This window comes from Pollicipes pollicipes, unplaced genomic scaffold (assembly GCF_011947565.3).
Source record: "Pollicipes pollicipes isolate AB1234 unplaced genomic scaffold, Ppol_2.1 Scaffold_7231;HRSCAF=8579_pilon_pilon_pilon, whole genome shotgun sequence".
NCBI classification, from domain to species: Eukaryota; Metazoa; Arthropoda; class Thecostraca; order Pollicipedomorpha; family Pollicipedidae; genus Pollicipes; species Pollicipes pollicipes.
Window position 1 is genome coordinate 417,771 of NW_023597034.1, and position 16,889 is coordinate 434,659.

Consider the following 16,889-nt stretch of genomic DNA (forward strand, 5'->3'; position numbering starts at 1 on the left):
AGAAGGCAGTTGTCCTTTCACGCCTCTGTGTAACGTGTAACCGAGCTAACGTGTAACCGAATACGCGGCAGTACTGCGCCATTATCAACGCGTCAGCCGGATGCTCGGCTCGCAAACGAAAAAAACGCACTCAGACCGCCTCTCGTTCGACGCAGATGCATTGTCCTGTTTACTCTGTATGCCAATTATTAGATAAGCCGGATGTGATTACTCGTAGTCGTAGTTGCTTTTTGCAAGGGTTGTAACATAGCGCGCCTCTGCTGCTGCTTCATGCGGGCTCACATGCGCTTTAGTATTGCACAACGTGGAAGGTTCTAGAACACCCCATCCCCAGTGTTTGGAGGCCGCACACCGGCGCCCCCCAGCGGCCCCTCCGCATATAGTCTGACGCATCCTGCGTAGCGTCAGACGGGCGGTGACGGTCAGAGAGAAGCGGACGAGACCCGACCACCAGTGTCGTGACGCTGCACTTCGCGAAGGGGACCTCGACCGAATATAGCTACCTTTTCACCCCCGTTCTCTGATGGACGTTGGTGAAAGGAAGAACGCTGCCCCCAAGAAGAAGCGTTGCATCTGACCTCAGTGCCCGAGAGCACGTTTTACAGATACTGTACGCTCGTGGGTAACGTCACACCAGCCGCTGCCGATGATATCAGCAGCGATGACGCCATCAAAGTCGCCCACAAGAATCAAATCGGAATGGTCCTGTTTGGACTGGGGCGTGCAGGTATAATGCAGTTTCTGCTTCCTGTAAACAGACGCCATTAGAACACCAGCACAGACGGTAGGCTGGACTGATGCATTGAACGTGATTTTAGAGACGCTCAGGATTGAAACTAATTAAACACGACAGGCAAACGCATGGCCCATTGCATCTTGAGCGTTTCCAATTCGTGGGGACTCGCGCATGAACCAGCATAGGCTGATTTACTTTAGCCCAACGACCATGACTCCTCCAGTGGATCTCAAACTCCCTCAGTTCCCCACTTAATGCTATCGTGCCACCGAAATTACGCCATTACGTCAAAGTGTCGCCAACGTTGTTTAATGCCGTCGTGTCGCTCCGTCTGATGTCACCCAGCTGGCAAGCCGCCATCATCTCACACCTGGCACGTTTCCAGGCATGATTCATCTGAGCAATCTGCTGGCAAACCCACGCGTATCGCTCCTTTACGTGGTGGAGATGGAGAGGGCGCGCTACGACTCGGTGCGCGCACGCTGGGGCGACCGCACGCCGGCGCTCGTGCTCCCTCAGGACAGCGCCACCGCCCTGGCCGACCCCAGGTCAGGATGGCCGGTGGCAGGCGCACTCCGCGGTGTGTCAGGAACCGAATGGCATGGGGTGTGTCAGGCACCGGTTGGCATGGGGAACCGTGCGGGCCGCGCGGCGCATGAGTGACCTCACTACCTCGTGCAGCGTGCAAGCGACAGGTGCGCGCGGAGCGTGAGGTGCCTGTTGAGTCTCATGCAGAGGCATTTGGGTGTGCCAGTTGACGTATTGTTTTTCTCCAAACAGGTGAGATGGTGATGTCTGAGTGAGCAGAGGTGTACGACAATGTCAGTGAAACGAGCTTGAAGGCAAATGCAAACTCGGTTTACGCCAGCCGTCTGAATGCATAACGGTGCTACTGCTGCCTGCTGGGAACAGTGGTCAAGCTGCGAAAGGTGCAGTGTTTTCGATGTTCAATCGGGCAAGCATGCTCTCACCAAAACACGCTGGCATTTACTAGTCTGTTAACACGCACCTGGGTGGCCGGTTGAATGTGATGTGCTTGGGAGGGAGATCAACCCCTCCCCTAAGATCTCAGAATTTAAGAGAGTTAGATGCACAGATCCACACGATAGAAAGGCATGTACGTGAACTCAAATGTGTCAGATTTTTTTAGGATTTTATGTCATGACCTTTGAGTTACATAAGGCCAAACAAGGTCAGATTCCAGATCGTTGTCCGAGGTACACTCAAACCTTCTCATGCAACCACCTTTCACCTGAATGGGTATCCAGGATACCTCTTACCTCCTGTCTGTGGATATCGCTTCTAAGCAAAAGGTCACTGCTGATCATGTCAGTTCAGTGACGTTATTTGACCAGCAGGAGGTTACGACGACTGAAAGCCTGCGATATTTTTTTCATCTGTTAGTCTAATTAAACGTTAAGCATTACGGTGCGGTAAGTTCCTGAAATGAAAAACAAAACAGAGTGGGTTCATTTTGGGTCAGCGACAACCTTTCACCTTTAGGAAGCCCAAATATGGTGCCAGTTGACGCTCATATGATCACAAAGTTGGATTTGAGCGTAAAACCTACGCCATGAAGCAAGTTTTCCTTTGGAAGAACGATTCGGTTTTGACCTTGGCCTGACCTTCGTACCTGACTTATCGTCAATGCAGTTAGCCCCAATACTAAGTTGAATGTTGCATGGTCCAAGAAACCACCTGGAGAACGTATAGCATCGCCTAACACTCTGATGTCGCAGTAGCCTGAGCAATTCAGTGAGACTGGCCTTGGCTGAGAGCCATGGTCTGCCTTTGATCTGCTATGGGTCAGCAGCCTTATCAGTTGCACCTGAATTGCTCGCAACCAAAAGATTGGCTGTTTAATTTTCTAAAGCCATGCAAAGTTAGGCCCGGCTATAATACACTGTCCAGAGAATATTCTGGAAAACCTTCGTGGTCAGTTCACCCCACACGAGAGCTTGTTAACTCTCAACTAATGTGTCTGTAGCGGGTTCTTAGCAACGCCACTTGATAGTCGGCCATATCCCAACAGCTGTTTATCACCAACACTGCAACCCACGTCACCAATAATGGCGTCGCACCTCCCGGCGCTCTCCCCTCTCCCACCTCGCCCCATGCCCGCAGGGTGGACGCGGTAGTGGTGGCCACGCCCACGTTCACCCACTTCGAGGTCATCCAGCAGGCGCTCGACGCCGGCAAGATGGTGTTCTCCGAGAAGCCGATCGCTGAGAACGCCGAGCAGTCGCGACTGTGCTACGAGACGGCTGCCAAGCTAGGCCTGACCGTCTTCTGCGCGTTCAACAGGTCAGCTCCTGGCTGGTCGGGAGTCATACTCCTGGCTGCTCGGGAGTCATACAGGCATGCGGCATTCGTGAGGCAGGAACAAGCTCATCCGTCCAGGCAATCTTGTTATGGTGGTCATCTAACATGACGACGCTAGGTGTTGCGCGTCGCCATATATCTGTGCCAGCTGCAGGCACAGGCGCAGCCAAGGGAAGGTGACTGGGGAGATCCGTCCCCTCCCTCCTCCCCCCATCCTTGGTGATTACGATGTTTTGTAAGGAAGCGGGAGGCCATTGCCTGGCGTTTCTTGTGAAATATCGTCATTTAGGTTGCAGTTATTTGCAGATGCCTCTGTATATATCCACTTTTTTAATTGTGGCGTTCAGTTGAGCCTCGACTCAACATCGCCATTAGCAAGGCGCAACTGGGCCATGAATATATTGCGCTTTGTCCTGCGATTGGACGACTTCAAAAATCCTGCCCCAATCCTTGTTTGCTGTGCTCGGGGGATTCTTCCCATTCGCTCAGCTGTCGGCGCGTCCGCAGGCGGTTTGACCCGGCGTTCCAGGCGATCCAGCAGGCGGCGCGCCGCGGGGACGTCGGCAAGGTGCACACGATCAAAACGGTGGCCCGCGACTCGCCTCTGCCCCCCATCGCGTATCTCAAGATCTCAGGTGGGCTCACCACGCTGCCCGCCGCCTGGCCCAGCTGCCGGCGGCATGTGTCACAGTGTTACAAGGACTGAGTGCGCCGTTGCGCAATCTGTTATTTCTGGAAGTGGGCTTCCTTTTAAGAGTATTTGTGTCTGGCCATCTTCAGTCATGACCGCTGCCCGGGTCCTAGGGGATTTAGCTGCACCTCCAACAGTCCAGAAAACTGACGTCAGGTACCCGGCGCGGCATGGGAAAGATGAACTAGCAAAACCCACTTGCATCTTCACATTTTTCAGTTCTCTTGTTACAACAAATGTAGAAAAACCAAAACGTTGTCTTTTCCTTATTGTTAGGCTCAGATGACCTCGTCCTAGGCCCTGCGGCTTCAAACGTTGTTGCATTTGGTGGGAGTCACAACAGAATAAACAACTTGAGACAATACAAGTGCCAGAAGAATGAGGTGCTGCAGCTTTCTACACGTCCCTCACCCAATGCCTTTTGCGTGACTCAACTATTCGAAGTGCATATGCCTTCCAGACAAATGTCTAAAAGCATGACCAATCACCATTGTCGTGGAAGTGTCTGCTGTTCTGGCGTCTCGCCTCCGGCTCACTGGCACGCACGGTACGTCCAAAGTCACTTCCGTATTTGACACTCGTCGCAGGCCCTCCTCACAGTACGTCTCGCCGGCACGTCTGTCCTCGCGCCGGCGGCTCTCAGTCTTCTCCTTGTTACCGCCTCCTCTCCCGGCCCCCACGGCCGCCTCGCTCGCACGGGGCGTCTGGGGAAGGAGGGGAACGCGAGCGCCCCCAAGCAACACTCGCCAAACTACGCAAAAATTCATTGTCTTGCACGTAGGTGTTCTCTGACACCTTAGAGTAACAATGAAGACTTAATCCGGCATTGAGAATGTTGAGCTGTTGAGCTTGCACCTAAACAGCGGAACGAAGACATGTCGCAGCATGAAACATGGCTCCCATCGCGATGGATAGGTCGTGGCACCGAGCGCCCCGCTAACCCGCGTTATGTGCCGGGGTGCACGGAAAATAAACCTGTCCTTGATATTGCTGCATCTGGGTGATTAGTCTGCAGAAGATAGAGAAGCACTGAAACCATAGAATGTGGTGACATGGAGGTGGCGTCGGATGAGGCATGGCTGGAGGGCGCCAGACAAAGGTTTGCGTTGATTCGATGTGATTTGATATGTTTCATGGATTCCACTCGAGTGTGGCCGTTTGCCCTGTCACTGGGAAGACGTCTAGCGCGTTGGCGTGTGTTTTGCCGGCAGGTGGTATCTTCCACGACTGCGCGGTGCATGACATCGACCTGATCTGCTGGGTGCTGGGTGAGTTCCCGCGGCGCGCGCTCGCCTCCGCCTCGGCCCACATCGCTGAGATCGCTGCCATCGGCGACCACGACACGGTGGCCATCGTGCTGGAGTTCGACAGCGGCACTATCGGCACCATCGACATCAGCAGGAACGCGGTGTACGGCTACGACCAGCGACTTGAGGTGAGGGCAGACGGGGTTTGGTCACAGATTCGGACCAGCGCTAAGTAGAACTGTGGCGAGGCGGCAGCTGGCCGACATCGGTGATACGACCAGCCGCGACAACCAAATTCTGTCACAAGTCGCTACTGTCCTACAGTTGCTTGGCAGAGGTACGCTCAGGAACCCCGCGTAATTTGCATCTGTCTGTATCTGCAGCTGTCTTTACCCAGCGCCGGGTACCTGTACACAGTTCTGATCCAGTGACCCCCGGCACTTGTTTTGACGCCATCACACAAACCGGACGGATAAACGTCGTTTGCGAGGCGTACCGTCGCAGACCTGCCAGCATGGAGCGCCACCGGCGTGATGGTGTGCTGGACGGCCCAGTGGCGTTCTCCACCCGACACCACCTCACCGTGTCCGCGTGTGGCCCGCAGCTGCTCGGCCTAGGGTGACACGATCTCGCGGACCTCACCGTGTCCGCGTGTGACTCGCAGCTGTTCGGCCTAAGGTGACATGACCTCGCGGACCTTCCCGTGTCCGAGTGTGGCCCGCAGCTGTTCGGCCTAAGGTGACACGATCTCGCGGACCTCATTGTGTCCGCGTGTGACCCGCAGGTGTTTGGGCCCAAGGGCCTGCTGACGGCAGAGAACGAGCGGCCAGTGAATGTGCGTCACCAGACGTCCAGCGGCGACACAGCCGTACCCTTCTACTTCTCCTTCCCCTCCCGCTACTCCGAGGGATACGTCCTCGAGCTGGAGGCCTTCCTGGATCACGTACAGGGTGTGTGCAGGGCTCACCGGCAGGACACTGGGCCTGGTTCAGCATGGTGTTGGCTTAGCCACATATGCTTGTTGTTCTGTTCTCGTCGTCCATGGCCAGTGAATTGTTGGTAACATGGGGTCTTACACTGACTGTGAGAGAGGACCATAAGTTCTCATGAAAGGAGCTTTGAGCACTTAGTAAACACTTGAACTCTCTGGTGCTCTCTGTTGTGACCTTTAAACACTTAGATTTCTCCCGCAGTGTGACTGTTAAACTTGTAAGGGACACCGAGTTACACCTGTTACTCCCGTTTGTGCTGACCTCGCGGAGTGATGCGATTACACCAAGCCCAGGCCATGTTGCAGCCAGGCTACAGGCAAACTGTTTACTGTTTCAGACAACCTGTAAGGAACACATAACGATAATCTTCTAGGCGGAAAAAGGGCGTGCGAATAAAGTAGTAAAATGTTTCCCAGCATAGTTTCTTACCTGCTTAGATAACCTTGGATGCAAAATTAACGACTACTCAAACTGAGGGGCCAGTACACAAAGCACATTTGCCGCACTTTGGTTGAATGCTACATACGCTACTTGCAGTGACGCGCGCATCATTTTCAGGTAAAATTCCGCTGCCCATCCTGCCCGAGGACAGCTTGAGAGTGAGCAAGATTGCCTCGGCCTGCGAGGAGTCGCTGCGCACGGGGGCGTTTGTCACCATCGACTACGCCCAGTGAGCGGCAGCGGCGGGCCGGAGCCCAGCTGGCCTCCATCAGGGCGGTGAACCTCTCCGCGAGACATCGCGAGGTGGCGCCGGCCTCCGAGGTCGCCACACGCCCCGGCGCTAGGCACGCCGCCGGACGTCGGCTGCTGCGTCCTGTAAACATCGGCTCCGGTTCAGCCGCCGCGTGTCATCTGTGCATGTCTGGCTAGTGGTGCGTTGTTTATGTTACGGGTAGTAAGCCGGGATAATGTCACCCATTCTTGTAGCGGGGGAGAGACGGGCCGTAAAACCATCAGGACACCTGAATGAAAATACAGTTGTTAGAAATCATGCGTTTCATAACTGGTGCTCTCGTAAATGATCATTGTTAAGCGAATTCCTCACGTTGAAACACCGTGAGGCATGGTGCACGGGAACTGGGGATGGGGGGCGGGGGCTGAGGCTCACAACTTTCTGAAAATTCAACATTGGCTCTTTGGGTGTTGACTGGAAAGAACTGATCAAAATGTCTATCATCCCCACTCCCTCAAAACGTGAGTGGACGTCTGTCCCCCCCCCCCCATCCCACCGAAAAACAATACTGCAGTTTCGTGCTTGTGCTCAGCACAGTACATATTATCATCTCAACCAATTTGCCACAAATTACATCAGCTAATAAGCGTGTATATGTACGATGGCAGGAGCTCGCGGAGTGAACTGTACTGCATTCCTACCCCCTAGCTGTAGTATGGTTAGGGCGTTCGATTCCAGAAGTTTTTTTACTTGTTTATGAAAAGTTATAACGGAGCAAAAAAAACTGGTAACTTATTACGGTGGCAATGAAAGTATCTCAACGACACCCGGCTTGAGGATCAGAGTTTACATACACCTTCCTGGTCTATACCACCACCATTTATGGCGCGGTCCTGAGCGCAGCCAAACGTTCTTTGACGAGGGTTATGGGCGAGGGTTAAGTTCAATTCCGTCCGCTGTTGAAACGCTTCCTTCTCTCCTTTCCCGGACATCTCTGATCATTATGCTGCCTGCCGCCACGGCTGTCGCCATGAAGCTCACATGCATTCACATGCGTAGTTGTTCGCATGGCTTTGATGTCGTTCTCTCTTAACAAGTCATCTTTCATGCAAGGCCTGGAATTTTATTATGACCAGGCAGCAAAAACAATCCTCCAATTAGTATGTCATAGTCCCAAATCTCGTGACGTCCACCATGTCGGCACCTTTCCGCGGGCGGACTTTATCCCTGCCGTCTGTGAGCGGAGTTAGAACACTGGCGCAGCACGCGTTGAATCCAGAGCCGCACCACCGCAGGCGCACTGTTCAGCAGTCCTGCCAGCAGGGTCAAGGTTCGGCGGTGTCGGGCCGCGTGCAAGCAGGGCGGACCGTTAGCCGTGCGTGAGAGGTGCTGCCACCTGTCGAGCTGCCTGCCCACTTCGAGACTTCATCCTCAGACCACGTCAAACACTCGAGCAAGTGCTCCCGTGTACGTGCGTCGTGCACGTGTCCGTTGGCATGGCACGACGTATGTACCATGTCATCGGACACGTGTCGCATGACACACACGTTGTACCATATCATGTATGTATACATGTCCGGTGTCCGTTGTATACACATATTTCGTACGGCTGTTGCAGTCTTTTCAACAAGTGTAATCAGTTAGTAATCGTTGATAAATGGCAAGAAATCACAGCGCTGAACAGGGGCGTCAATTTTTTCAGATGATTGGGAGAGCCGAGCGGACGCCCCCCGCCCCCTCTCTCCCAAGGACTTAGTCCCGTTTATTTGGACGAAAGGCAAGTTATGTTTTAAATAAATATATCATTAAGGATTAGCATTTCTTTTAAACAGCATAGTGATCGTGCAGGAGCGGATCTAGAGGGGAGCACTAGGGGCACGTTTCCTCTCTGATCAAAAACTAAAGGCGCCCCTCTGGAAGCCGCCCTAGCGCGCCGAATACACTCTACTATAGCGACCATACCGTCATAGAAACGTGCGGGTAGGAGGGGGACGGGGACAGGGTTAGTTATGAAGGGCGTGGTCATTCCCGTAATTCGGAGCTCTTCAGTTTAACCTCTCAAACCTGTGCGTGTCTCATGACCCTAGATGTATAAAGTTTACTGCATCGTTTCTCCAGGCAGCATGCACGATTTTTTATATGGAGATGAGAGCAAACCCAATTTGAGGAGGGATGCGAGAGGAGGGATGTTCTTGTGATGGTAGGTGCACTTCCATACAAGACAAGCAGCCGGGTTCTGCGTCTATAAGGCGGCAAACATCCGGCTGCATGAACGGATCCAGTTGTGGGGGTTTGGGTGCCGAGCCATTCGGCTACATGACATAGTCTACTCATATTCTTTTCCGTCCTTAAATTATATGGCACGCACCCCGTGTAAAACAGTGCTACCCTTTACTCAAGTTAGGATTTTTGCACGGCTCACGAACGGCGCAAAAGTTTTGGTCTTAACTTGGCACAGTACAACATTTTTCATTTCAACCCTGCCATGGCATCAACAGTTGTAATCAATAGTGCAACCATGATCAATAATACTCAACAATGCTCAACTACACTCAGAAGCTTATCATGAAAAGTTTGCGTTTAATAGATGTCTGTCTGCTGCATGACCATTTGCAGTTGACGCGCCTTAAAACACCAAATCAATGCTTGTATGGGACTGAAGCGAAAGCAAACTGTTTGAATTAGATACGTAAACGTATGCTGTAAAACAGCAGTGAGGATGAGCTTGTAGCTGTGGTGTATAATGTTTTAAAGACCTAATCCGAACCTTTTGAGTAGATGGATTTCTGTGGTCAGATCTCGCGCTAACCAGTGCTTTTGTGAGCCTTGGCCCCTACCATAAGATTGCTCAATTCCATGTCAAAGACAGAATTTGGTGGCGAAAGATCAAGGTGCCGCAATGCTTTGCACGGTCTGCCCTGTTGTATGACGTCATCTGACCTTTATCGCGGCCGCTGCCACCTGCCGCAGGCTATCCTTGTCAAGAGAAAATGGCGAGTACCCAAAGCGACTCGCGCGTACTCCGCCACTGGTGGATGAGTCGAAATGCAGGCGTTCTGACCTACTGAGCCATCGGGACGAAAAAGATGTGTTATTAAAAGTGTTGGTGAATGTTAAATGTTATAAAATATGTTATAAAATGGGAAAACGCATGCGTTATTAATTGGAACACTATATGCATGTTTATTATTAAAGGGAGTGTTCTATACTTATAGGGTTTTTTAACTGGAATAGCCATCTTGAAGACCTTTCGGTGTAAATCACAACCCAGCCTTCTTTAGACATAAAACTCTCAGAATCTAACCTACGCGCTCGCGAAAATTGGTATATAATTTCGGGGAGAGTGCTTCGATGTCACCTTGGTATTCATGGCATCATGAAAACATCATTCAAATGCTGCCGTTTCGCAAGCCATGCTGCGATCAAGGCCGAGAGAATTATGATGGTCGAATCGCTTACATGTGGCGCTCATGAGCACGATTCCTAGATATAACGGCTGTCTATCAATCAATGTTGTACAAGGCACAATGACGTAATTAAATGGCGACATATCAAGAAGCACATTTACTAAACAGGAAGTTGTGTTGTTTAGAGCAGTCTCTTCTACTTAAAAGCTTACCAATAGTTATCAGTAAAGTTCTTTAATTATATCTGATGTCATGCCTCTATGTCAAGTGTTAAACATTCCCTTTAAGCTGTTGGCGCTCCCTCAGGTGCGCGTCAATTTTCATTCACGTGACATGTTTACTTTAATGTAAACCACTTTGATTTGATGAGGGGTAGTTCTTCATCAGCATGGCAATGTGATCAAGGGCCATACTACAAAATCAGTTTGACTTAATGCTTTAGATTGTGTACTATTTAATGGTATCATTATCTGCAGGACACGATGAAGCACTTCGTCATTGCAGTCGCGGCTAAACAACGTGGCTAAAGCAAAATCAAAATACATTGGCTACAGGATTCCAAATGATTGATGCCTCATTGACGGCGTATCGGACCACTCACTGTCTGAAGGCTATACGGTAACCTTCAGAGATTATGGTACAAAAGGTCATATACTTGGCGCTATGAAAAGCACGTGTCAGTTTTAATATTTAGATTCAGTGTATTATGGACGGAATAATGCATACAGCCTTCCAGTCCAGGCCTCTTGATGGCCTGGATGTTAAACGGGAACCTTTAAAGGTAAGGTCACCAAATGTGCGTATATCGTACATCATGGTGAACCCATATCCTCTGTCAGATTTGGATCAGAAGGTTTTTATGAGGGAGTAATCCATGACCGTGTTTGCGGCCTCTGATCGCCTGGGGGCCATTTGGTAGCCTTCAGAGGTCAGGCCGTTTAAAGTGCATATACCTGACGACATGATGCACACGTGACTATCTTCGTATTTGGATTCAATGCATTAATGTTAGAGTTATGCCTGGAAACGTTTTTGGCGCATACAAACAAGAATCCGAGTGTAAATACGTTGCTAAAATTTGTGAAACTAGCCCTAGTTTGAAGACATTAGTCATATAGTCTGTCTGAAGACAGACAGACCTGAGTTATGCCTGGTAACGTTTTTGGCGCATACAAGCAAGAATCCGAGTGTAAATACGTTGCTAAAATTTGTGAAATTGGCCCTAGTTTGAAGACATTGATACAAATGTTCCGAAAAACTGTACGAGGACCGGTGATTATTCCTGCAGTTTCTGTTCAGAACTTCAGTGGTATTGAGTAGAATATTAAAGGGGGTGTTTCCACATTTGTATCTGGCTTTTTAACTATAATAACCATATTAAAGACCTTTTGACGGAGCTCATGGCTGTGTCCTTTTTAAGATGTAGAACCCTCTAGTTCCTGAGCTTAAATGCCGCAAAAATGGCGTGCATGGAATGGAATGCATGGCGTCATCATAACGTCATTTCAATCCTGCCATCTCAATGTCCATGCGCCGATTAAGGCCAAGGAGGATATAATTGTCGAGGCATCATATCTGCCGTTCGTGAGCACAATCTTCAGACATAAGGGCCCTCAGTCAGTTTTTAACCACTGTTGTGCAAGATACGATGAAGCAATTAAGCAATGACGTATTGAGGAGCATATTTAATAAATAGAGGAACTGTGTTGTCTACAGCAGTTTTTTCCATTTAAAGTATACCAAGTATACCAATAAGCGAACTTGTTTCATCCTGTTTCATACTTGATTCAATATCTTCAAATATGAAACGTTCTCATTAAAGTAAACCACAGGTGCAGTGACGTCTCAGAAAGTGTATGGATGGAGGAGAGGGGTCGATGATAATTTCAAAGGCAGTTCTTACCATGCATCACATAGGGTTAATGTTACACATTTCCAAGAAGGGGGCGGGGCGCGACCCACCCGCCCCCCCCCCCCCTTTTCCCACACCCACGAGTAGAACGATCTGGTCCGTTAGGCACGCTGCCGCACGCATCCAGCCCCACGCTCACCCCTACAACCACACGCCTCCCCCCCCCTCCCCCTGCCCCCACACGCGGCTACCGGACGTATACCCGGTGCGGCGGCGCCGGGCGGTATCGACCGTTCGCTGCGCCGCCGTCGCCGGCCGCCATATGGAGCGGTCGGCGTCTGCTGCCGGCTGACTGCGCGGCGGCGGGCGGACATTGGCAACAGGTGACGGCCGGCCGGCCCAGCGACGCCACCGTCGCACCCATGACCTACCTGGTCGCCATGGCCGAGGCGTTGACCGACGAGCCCGACTACAACATCTTCGAGAACAAGACGGGCTTGGCTGAGGACCTAAAGTTCCTGGCCAGCATGCCCGAGCTGTGCGACGTCACGTTCCTGGTCGGCGACACACGCGAGCCCGTCTGCGCCGTGAAGGCTGTGCTCGCCTCCCGCAGCAGGTCAGGCGGCCCACGCCGCGCCGTTTGGGCTGCAGCGGCGCGTGAGGGGTGCGAGTGCATTACTTCGTGTGTGGAACGTTTAGCAGAGCTTGTGGGAGTCAATAAATATGGCATGTACTGTAGTGGTCTGCCTGAAAGTCGTGCTGCTAGTGTATGTGTGCCTGGTCAATTTTTACATATTTTTCAATGCATTTATTCCGAATAGTTTGCATGTGTGGATTTGGCTTCAGATTACCTGCTAGGCATGGCTTTTTGCGCGTACCGTGAACGCACCACCCAAGTCGTGCCGTCCAGTTCAACGGATAATTTTGCCTTCACGCTTTCGCCTGACAGGAATAAGGGGGTTTACGTGCCGCAAAATGCTGCGACACGGTCGCTCCGGACCTGGGTTGACCCCATTAGCCAGCCGCCAGTTGACCTTTCCATTTCAGTCGGGCAAACAATGCGCCCGTTCTAGGACTCGTACCCAGTGTCGTTGGATTATGCATCCCGCATTTTTTTCCTGGTCCACGTAGCCGACAGGAGGCCATGAGTGGCGCGAGGTTAGACCAGTAGGTAACTGACCCCTACCAAGGATCTGATCGTTAAGCTTGCTTTTACATGACCGTGATTTGGTCTCCCGAAAACCGATCATTTACAAACAAATGCCAACGACAATCACACAACATGGCAACAATATATTCCTTCCCTTCACGTAGGTAATTTGTCAGCTTGGGTTGAAAGGGATGCATCCCGCGACTTGGGGTGAAAGGGATGCATCCCGCGACTTGGGGTGAGAGGGATGCATCCCGCGACTTGTTAAGGTAGCGGCGAAACTTCATGTGATGTAAGCATGTGTGCACAAAATTCTTCACAATCGGAACGTGGAGACCAATGTCAAATTTTTGACGGAGCCGCGTCATTGAGGGAGGGGGGGGGGTGATGTGCGGTGAGCGATGCACATGCGCAATCAATATAAGTCGTGCCGGCGGTGATCAATTTCTTGTGCACAGGGTTTTCCACAAAATTTTCTACTCCACTTCTTCACCACAACGCAAGAAAGACCAGCCTCAAAAGGAGAACAAGCTGCGCCTGTTTCTGAAGCGCAGCAGCGAACCACTGCTCAACCTGCAAAACACAACTGAAAAGGTGACGTCACTACTTGGGAACAGTCAGCCAATCAGGGCTTTTGTCCGTGCCAAACGGCACATGACTGTCAAGCTCTGGCCACTCACAGTGGCAAAGTGGCCTTTGATTAATCGCTAAGGCTTATGTGTTTTCTTGCGCACTGACTGTCCAAACGGCTCTGACTTCCGCTGTCACTGTCTACTTTGTATACTTTGTGTATGACCATTGCATTTACGTCACCATTATTCTGTACGTGCAGGATGATGTTGATTTAACTGGAGGCCATTTTTAGTCTTTTCGCATTAAATGAAAGCTAGATGTGCCCAGCATGGTAAAATAAAGCCCGTCCCGGCCACAACGCACAAATACGCATAGAGCGCTTATTCCTTAAATGATAACTATGGTTAAAGATAAAAGGATAACAGCGTCCATCATAATCCAAGTTTTGCGTTACGCTTCAATCTTATTTCCATATCTGAGCTCAGAGTAATGTGACTAAGATTAAATGAAGCCTCCATGCAACGGTATTTAGGCTAGATGGCATGGATGTACCGGAACGTTCCTTATTTTAGTTTCTCCGGAATAAACGGACAAGGCGAATTACAAAGACAGCCCATGAGGCCTGGCGCAGTTAATCCTCACATGAGGCCGGGAGCACAGAGGCTGACAAAGGCCCCTCTCCCCGAAATTACTTGATTTGGCCCACTTTATTCCGAGGGACATTTTCTTCTTTCTCTTCTTTTCATTCTCGCTTTCCTTTTCTGTAACTGTTTCTTGCCTTTACTTTATTTCCAACGTTATTTCGAGGGACTTTTTCTTCAATACTTCTCCTCCTGCTTCTTTCCTGGTTTCTTTATCCAGTCATGGCGAGAACTGCGTCCATTGAACTGCGTCCATGAAATAAACACTAAGGAGGCTCCTTATCCTTCCCAGACAGGGGGGGGGGGGGCATGGGAAGAATTTTAAGGGCCCATTACATTTCCCGATCAGGAAAAGATTCTGGTTCCTAACGACAGGGGTAGCGCCACCAGCGAGCCAAATGGATAGCTGCCCAGTGCTGTGTGCCAAAGGGGGGTAAGCATACCGTTTTGCCCCCATTAATTTCGGAAGGCTCCATTACGCCGACAGGAGGCACCAGGCCATTAAGACAAGACATTCCACCGAATTAAAAGTAAGACTATGAAGGCACTCAAAGGAGACATTGTCTTCTCCTTAGGAGTTCTTAAAATGTTTTCTTCTTAAATAAATAATTGGAAACAAAAATTGCTCGTGCCAGCGTTGCTCATCGGCTACCATTCTGGTGACGTGGGGGGCTGGGTACCTCTGGCTCATCAGGCCGGCCGAAGCGGGGTGGAGGGCTCCCGTTCGTTACTACCCTCCCCTTCCCCCGTCTGAGATTGTCATTTGTCACCATACCCGTTCATTATCAGAGGGCCTCAACCAACGCAATCAGGGGCCGTTATTGTCTCAGGGGCCCCGATCGCTGAAAGGGGTCTTCTTATACTGATATTCCAGGCAACCGGCCTTGTCCCTGCTCGGGAAATAGACAATCAGGCCGACACGGAGCCGACTGCTTGTTATTGGTGGCCTCTGGTCTAAGCAAGACCTCTCATTGCCCAGCGCTCCCGGTCGGCGCACAAGTCCCTCTGATTGACATTCAAGGACCCCGGCCCGCGTGTCAACTTCCTGACCTTGGTCAGCCCTCAGTCTCCTCGGGTCCCCAGCCGGCCTCTTGGATCATCGGAGGCACACGTAACCCATGTGCCTCCTGCCTGCATCGATGCTTCAACCGCAACATATTTTGAATGCCAGAAATGTTAGTACTTGTGCACTTCGCCTTTTGCCGTAATATTGCAGATTAAAATGCTAGCATTGTGTCCCCACATGTGGTAGCTAACTCTTATTTAGCCCGTGCTAAGACCAAAACTTGACAGAATGTGGCAACGCATGAGAAAACCCCTTGGTAATAAAGTCGAATTGGTGCGGTATGCTGCATATTTTACGCATAAAACTAAAACTAAGTTTTAGGCATGGTCAGTCCTTTTCATAAACGTGGGCCTCCCAATACTCGTTTTCGGATTCGATGTGTAGCAAGTGGTGACATATTATTGCGTTCCATCTATTCCCTCCTCGTTTCTGTCATTTGTTTACTACAGCGCAAGACTTTTACATGGCTGACCTTAGAATCTGCCGTGTGAGAGGCTAGCAGCACGCGGTCGTGATATCCCCATTATGACATCGTTTTCGTGCATAGCGTTCTGTCAAGACAGGGGCAACGGAGGATTATTGCGGTTTTTTTGGGAATGTGATAGATTGTTTTAGGACACAAAAATGTTCTACTCGCTTTACAAAAAAAAATAGTTCTTCGGTCTAGATATTCTTGACACATTTGTTTCGAAATCTGGCCTCAGCATATTTCCACTTTTTGGTTTAGGTACGTTTTTACATTCAAAGAACACACTAGCCTTTGAACTGATATCAGGTTCATTTTGTCTTCGCATTGGCGCATGAATTTACATACACTTGCTCATTATTTTATCACTTATACCTCACCCTACGACGTTGTAGTTAGGCTTTGGCTCAGGAAGGTAAACACGATCACATATGTAGGGGTCTATCCCACTGCCAACGTTTTAAAAGTTATCTGGATCTCGAACGTGTATCTTCACAGCTATGCCCAAGAAAAATGCGACCGCTAAGACTTTTAGGACACCTCCTCCGCACGTTGTGCAATCGCGCTCAAATTTGTGGTAGCCAACGAGGCATCAATTACACAAGCATTAGATATTCGTATGGATATATTTTGTGCAGGCAGGGAAACTGATTTTCGTTCCTACCAGTCCCAACAAAATCAGGAAAAAATCATATATGGATAAATAAACGTAGGTCACTATATTTCCAGCGCTTCAAAAAGCCAAGCATTACCAAGCAGGGTCCAAGACATTCCCAGAATCCAAGTGGGGAGGGGGGCGGTTGCCGTTCGCCTCGGCTACACAGCCGTTAACGGCGCGTGTGCCGGACACGCCAGATGAAACCGCCCGGCCGCCCGTCGGGTTGCCCTCAGCACGACAGGGAGCTCTGTTGTTAGACTGCGCCGCAATACTCAGCTGCACGGCGGATTGGGGGCTGGGCTGCCAGCGAAGCCTTGGCGCTCTGGCAGGGGCTGCTCGTCCCGGTCGAGAACGGCGGTCCGTTCCACAAGGCATAGCGACAAGCGAATGCAGCCCAGCGTAGGCTTTACTTCGC

At 50.7% G+C, this 16,889-nt stretch overlaps 1 protein-coding gene across 1 annotated transcript; it reads left to right on the top strand.

Annotated features, from left to right (window-relative positions):
• Nucleotides 1-605: 605 nt before the first annotated feature.
• On the top strand, nt 606-6,979 carry LOC119109711 (inositol 2-dehydrogenase; the record flags this gene model as incomplete). The annotated part of the gene is given in 7 exon segments (XM_037233453.1): nt 606-727; nt 1,122-1,284; nt 2,861-3,040; nt 3,566-3,693; nt 4,961-5,184; nt 5,781-5,946; nt 6,547-6,979. Coding segments are annotated over 7 exon segments (1,099 nt in total), but the record flags the coding sequence as incomplete, so codon positions are not given.
• Nucleotides 6,980-16,889: the final 9,910 nt, after the last annotated feature.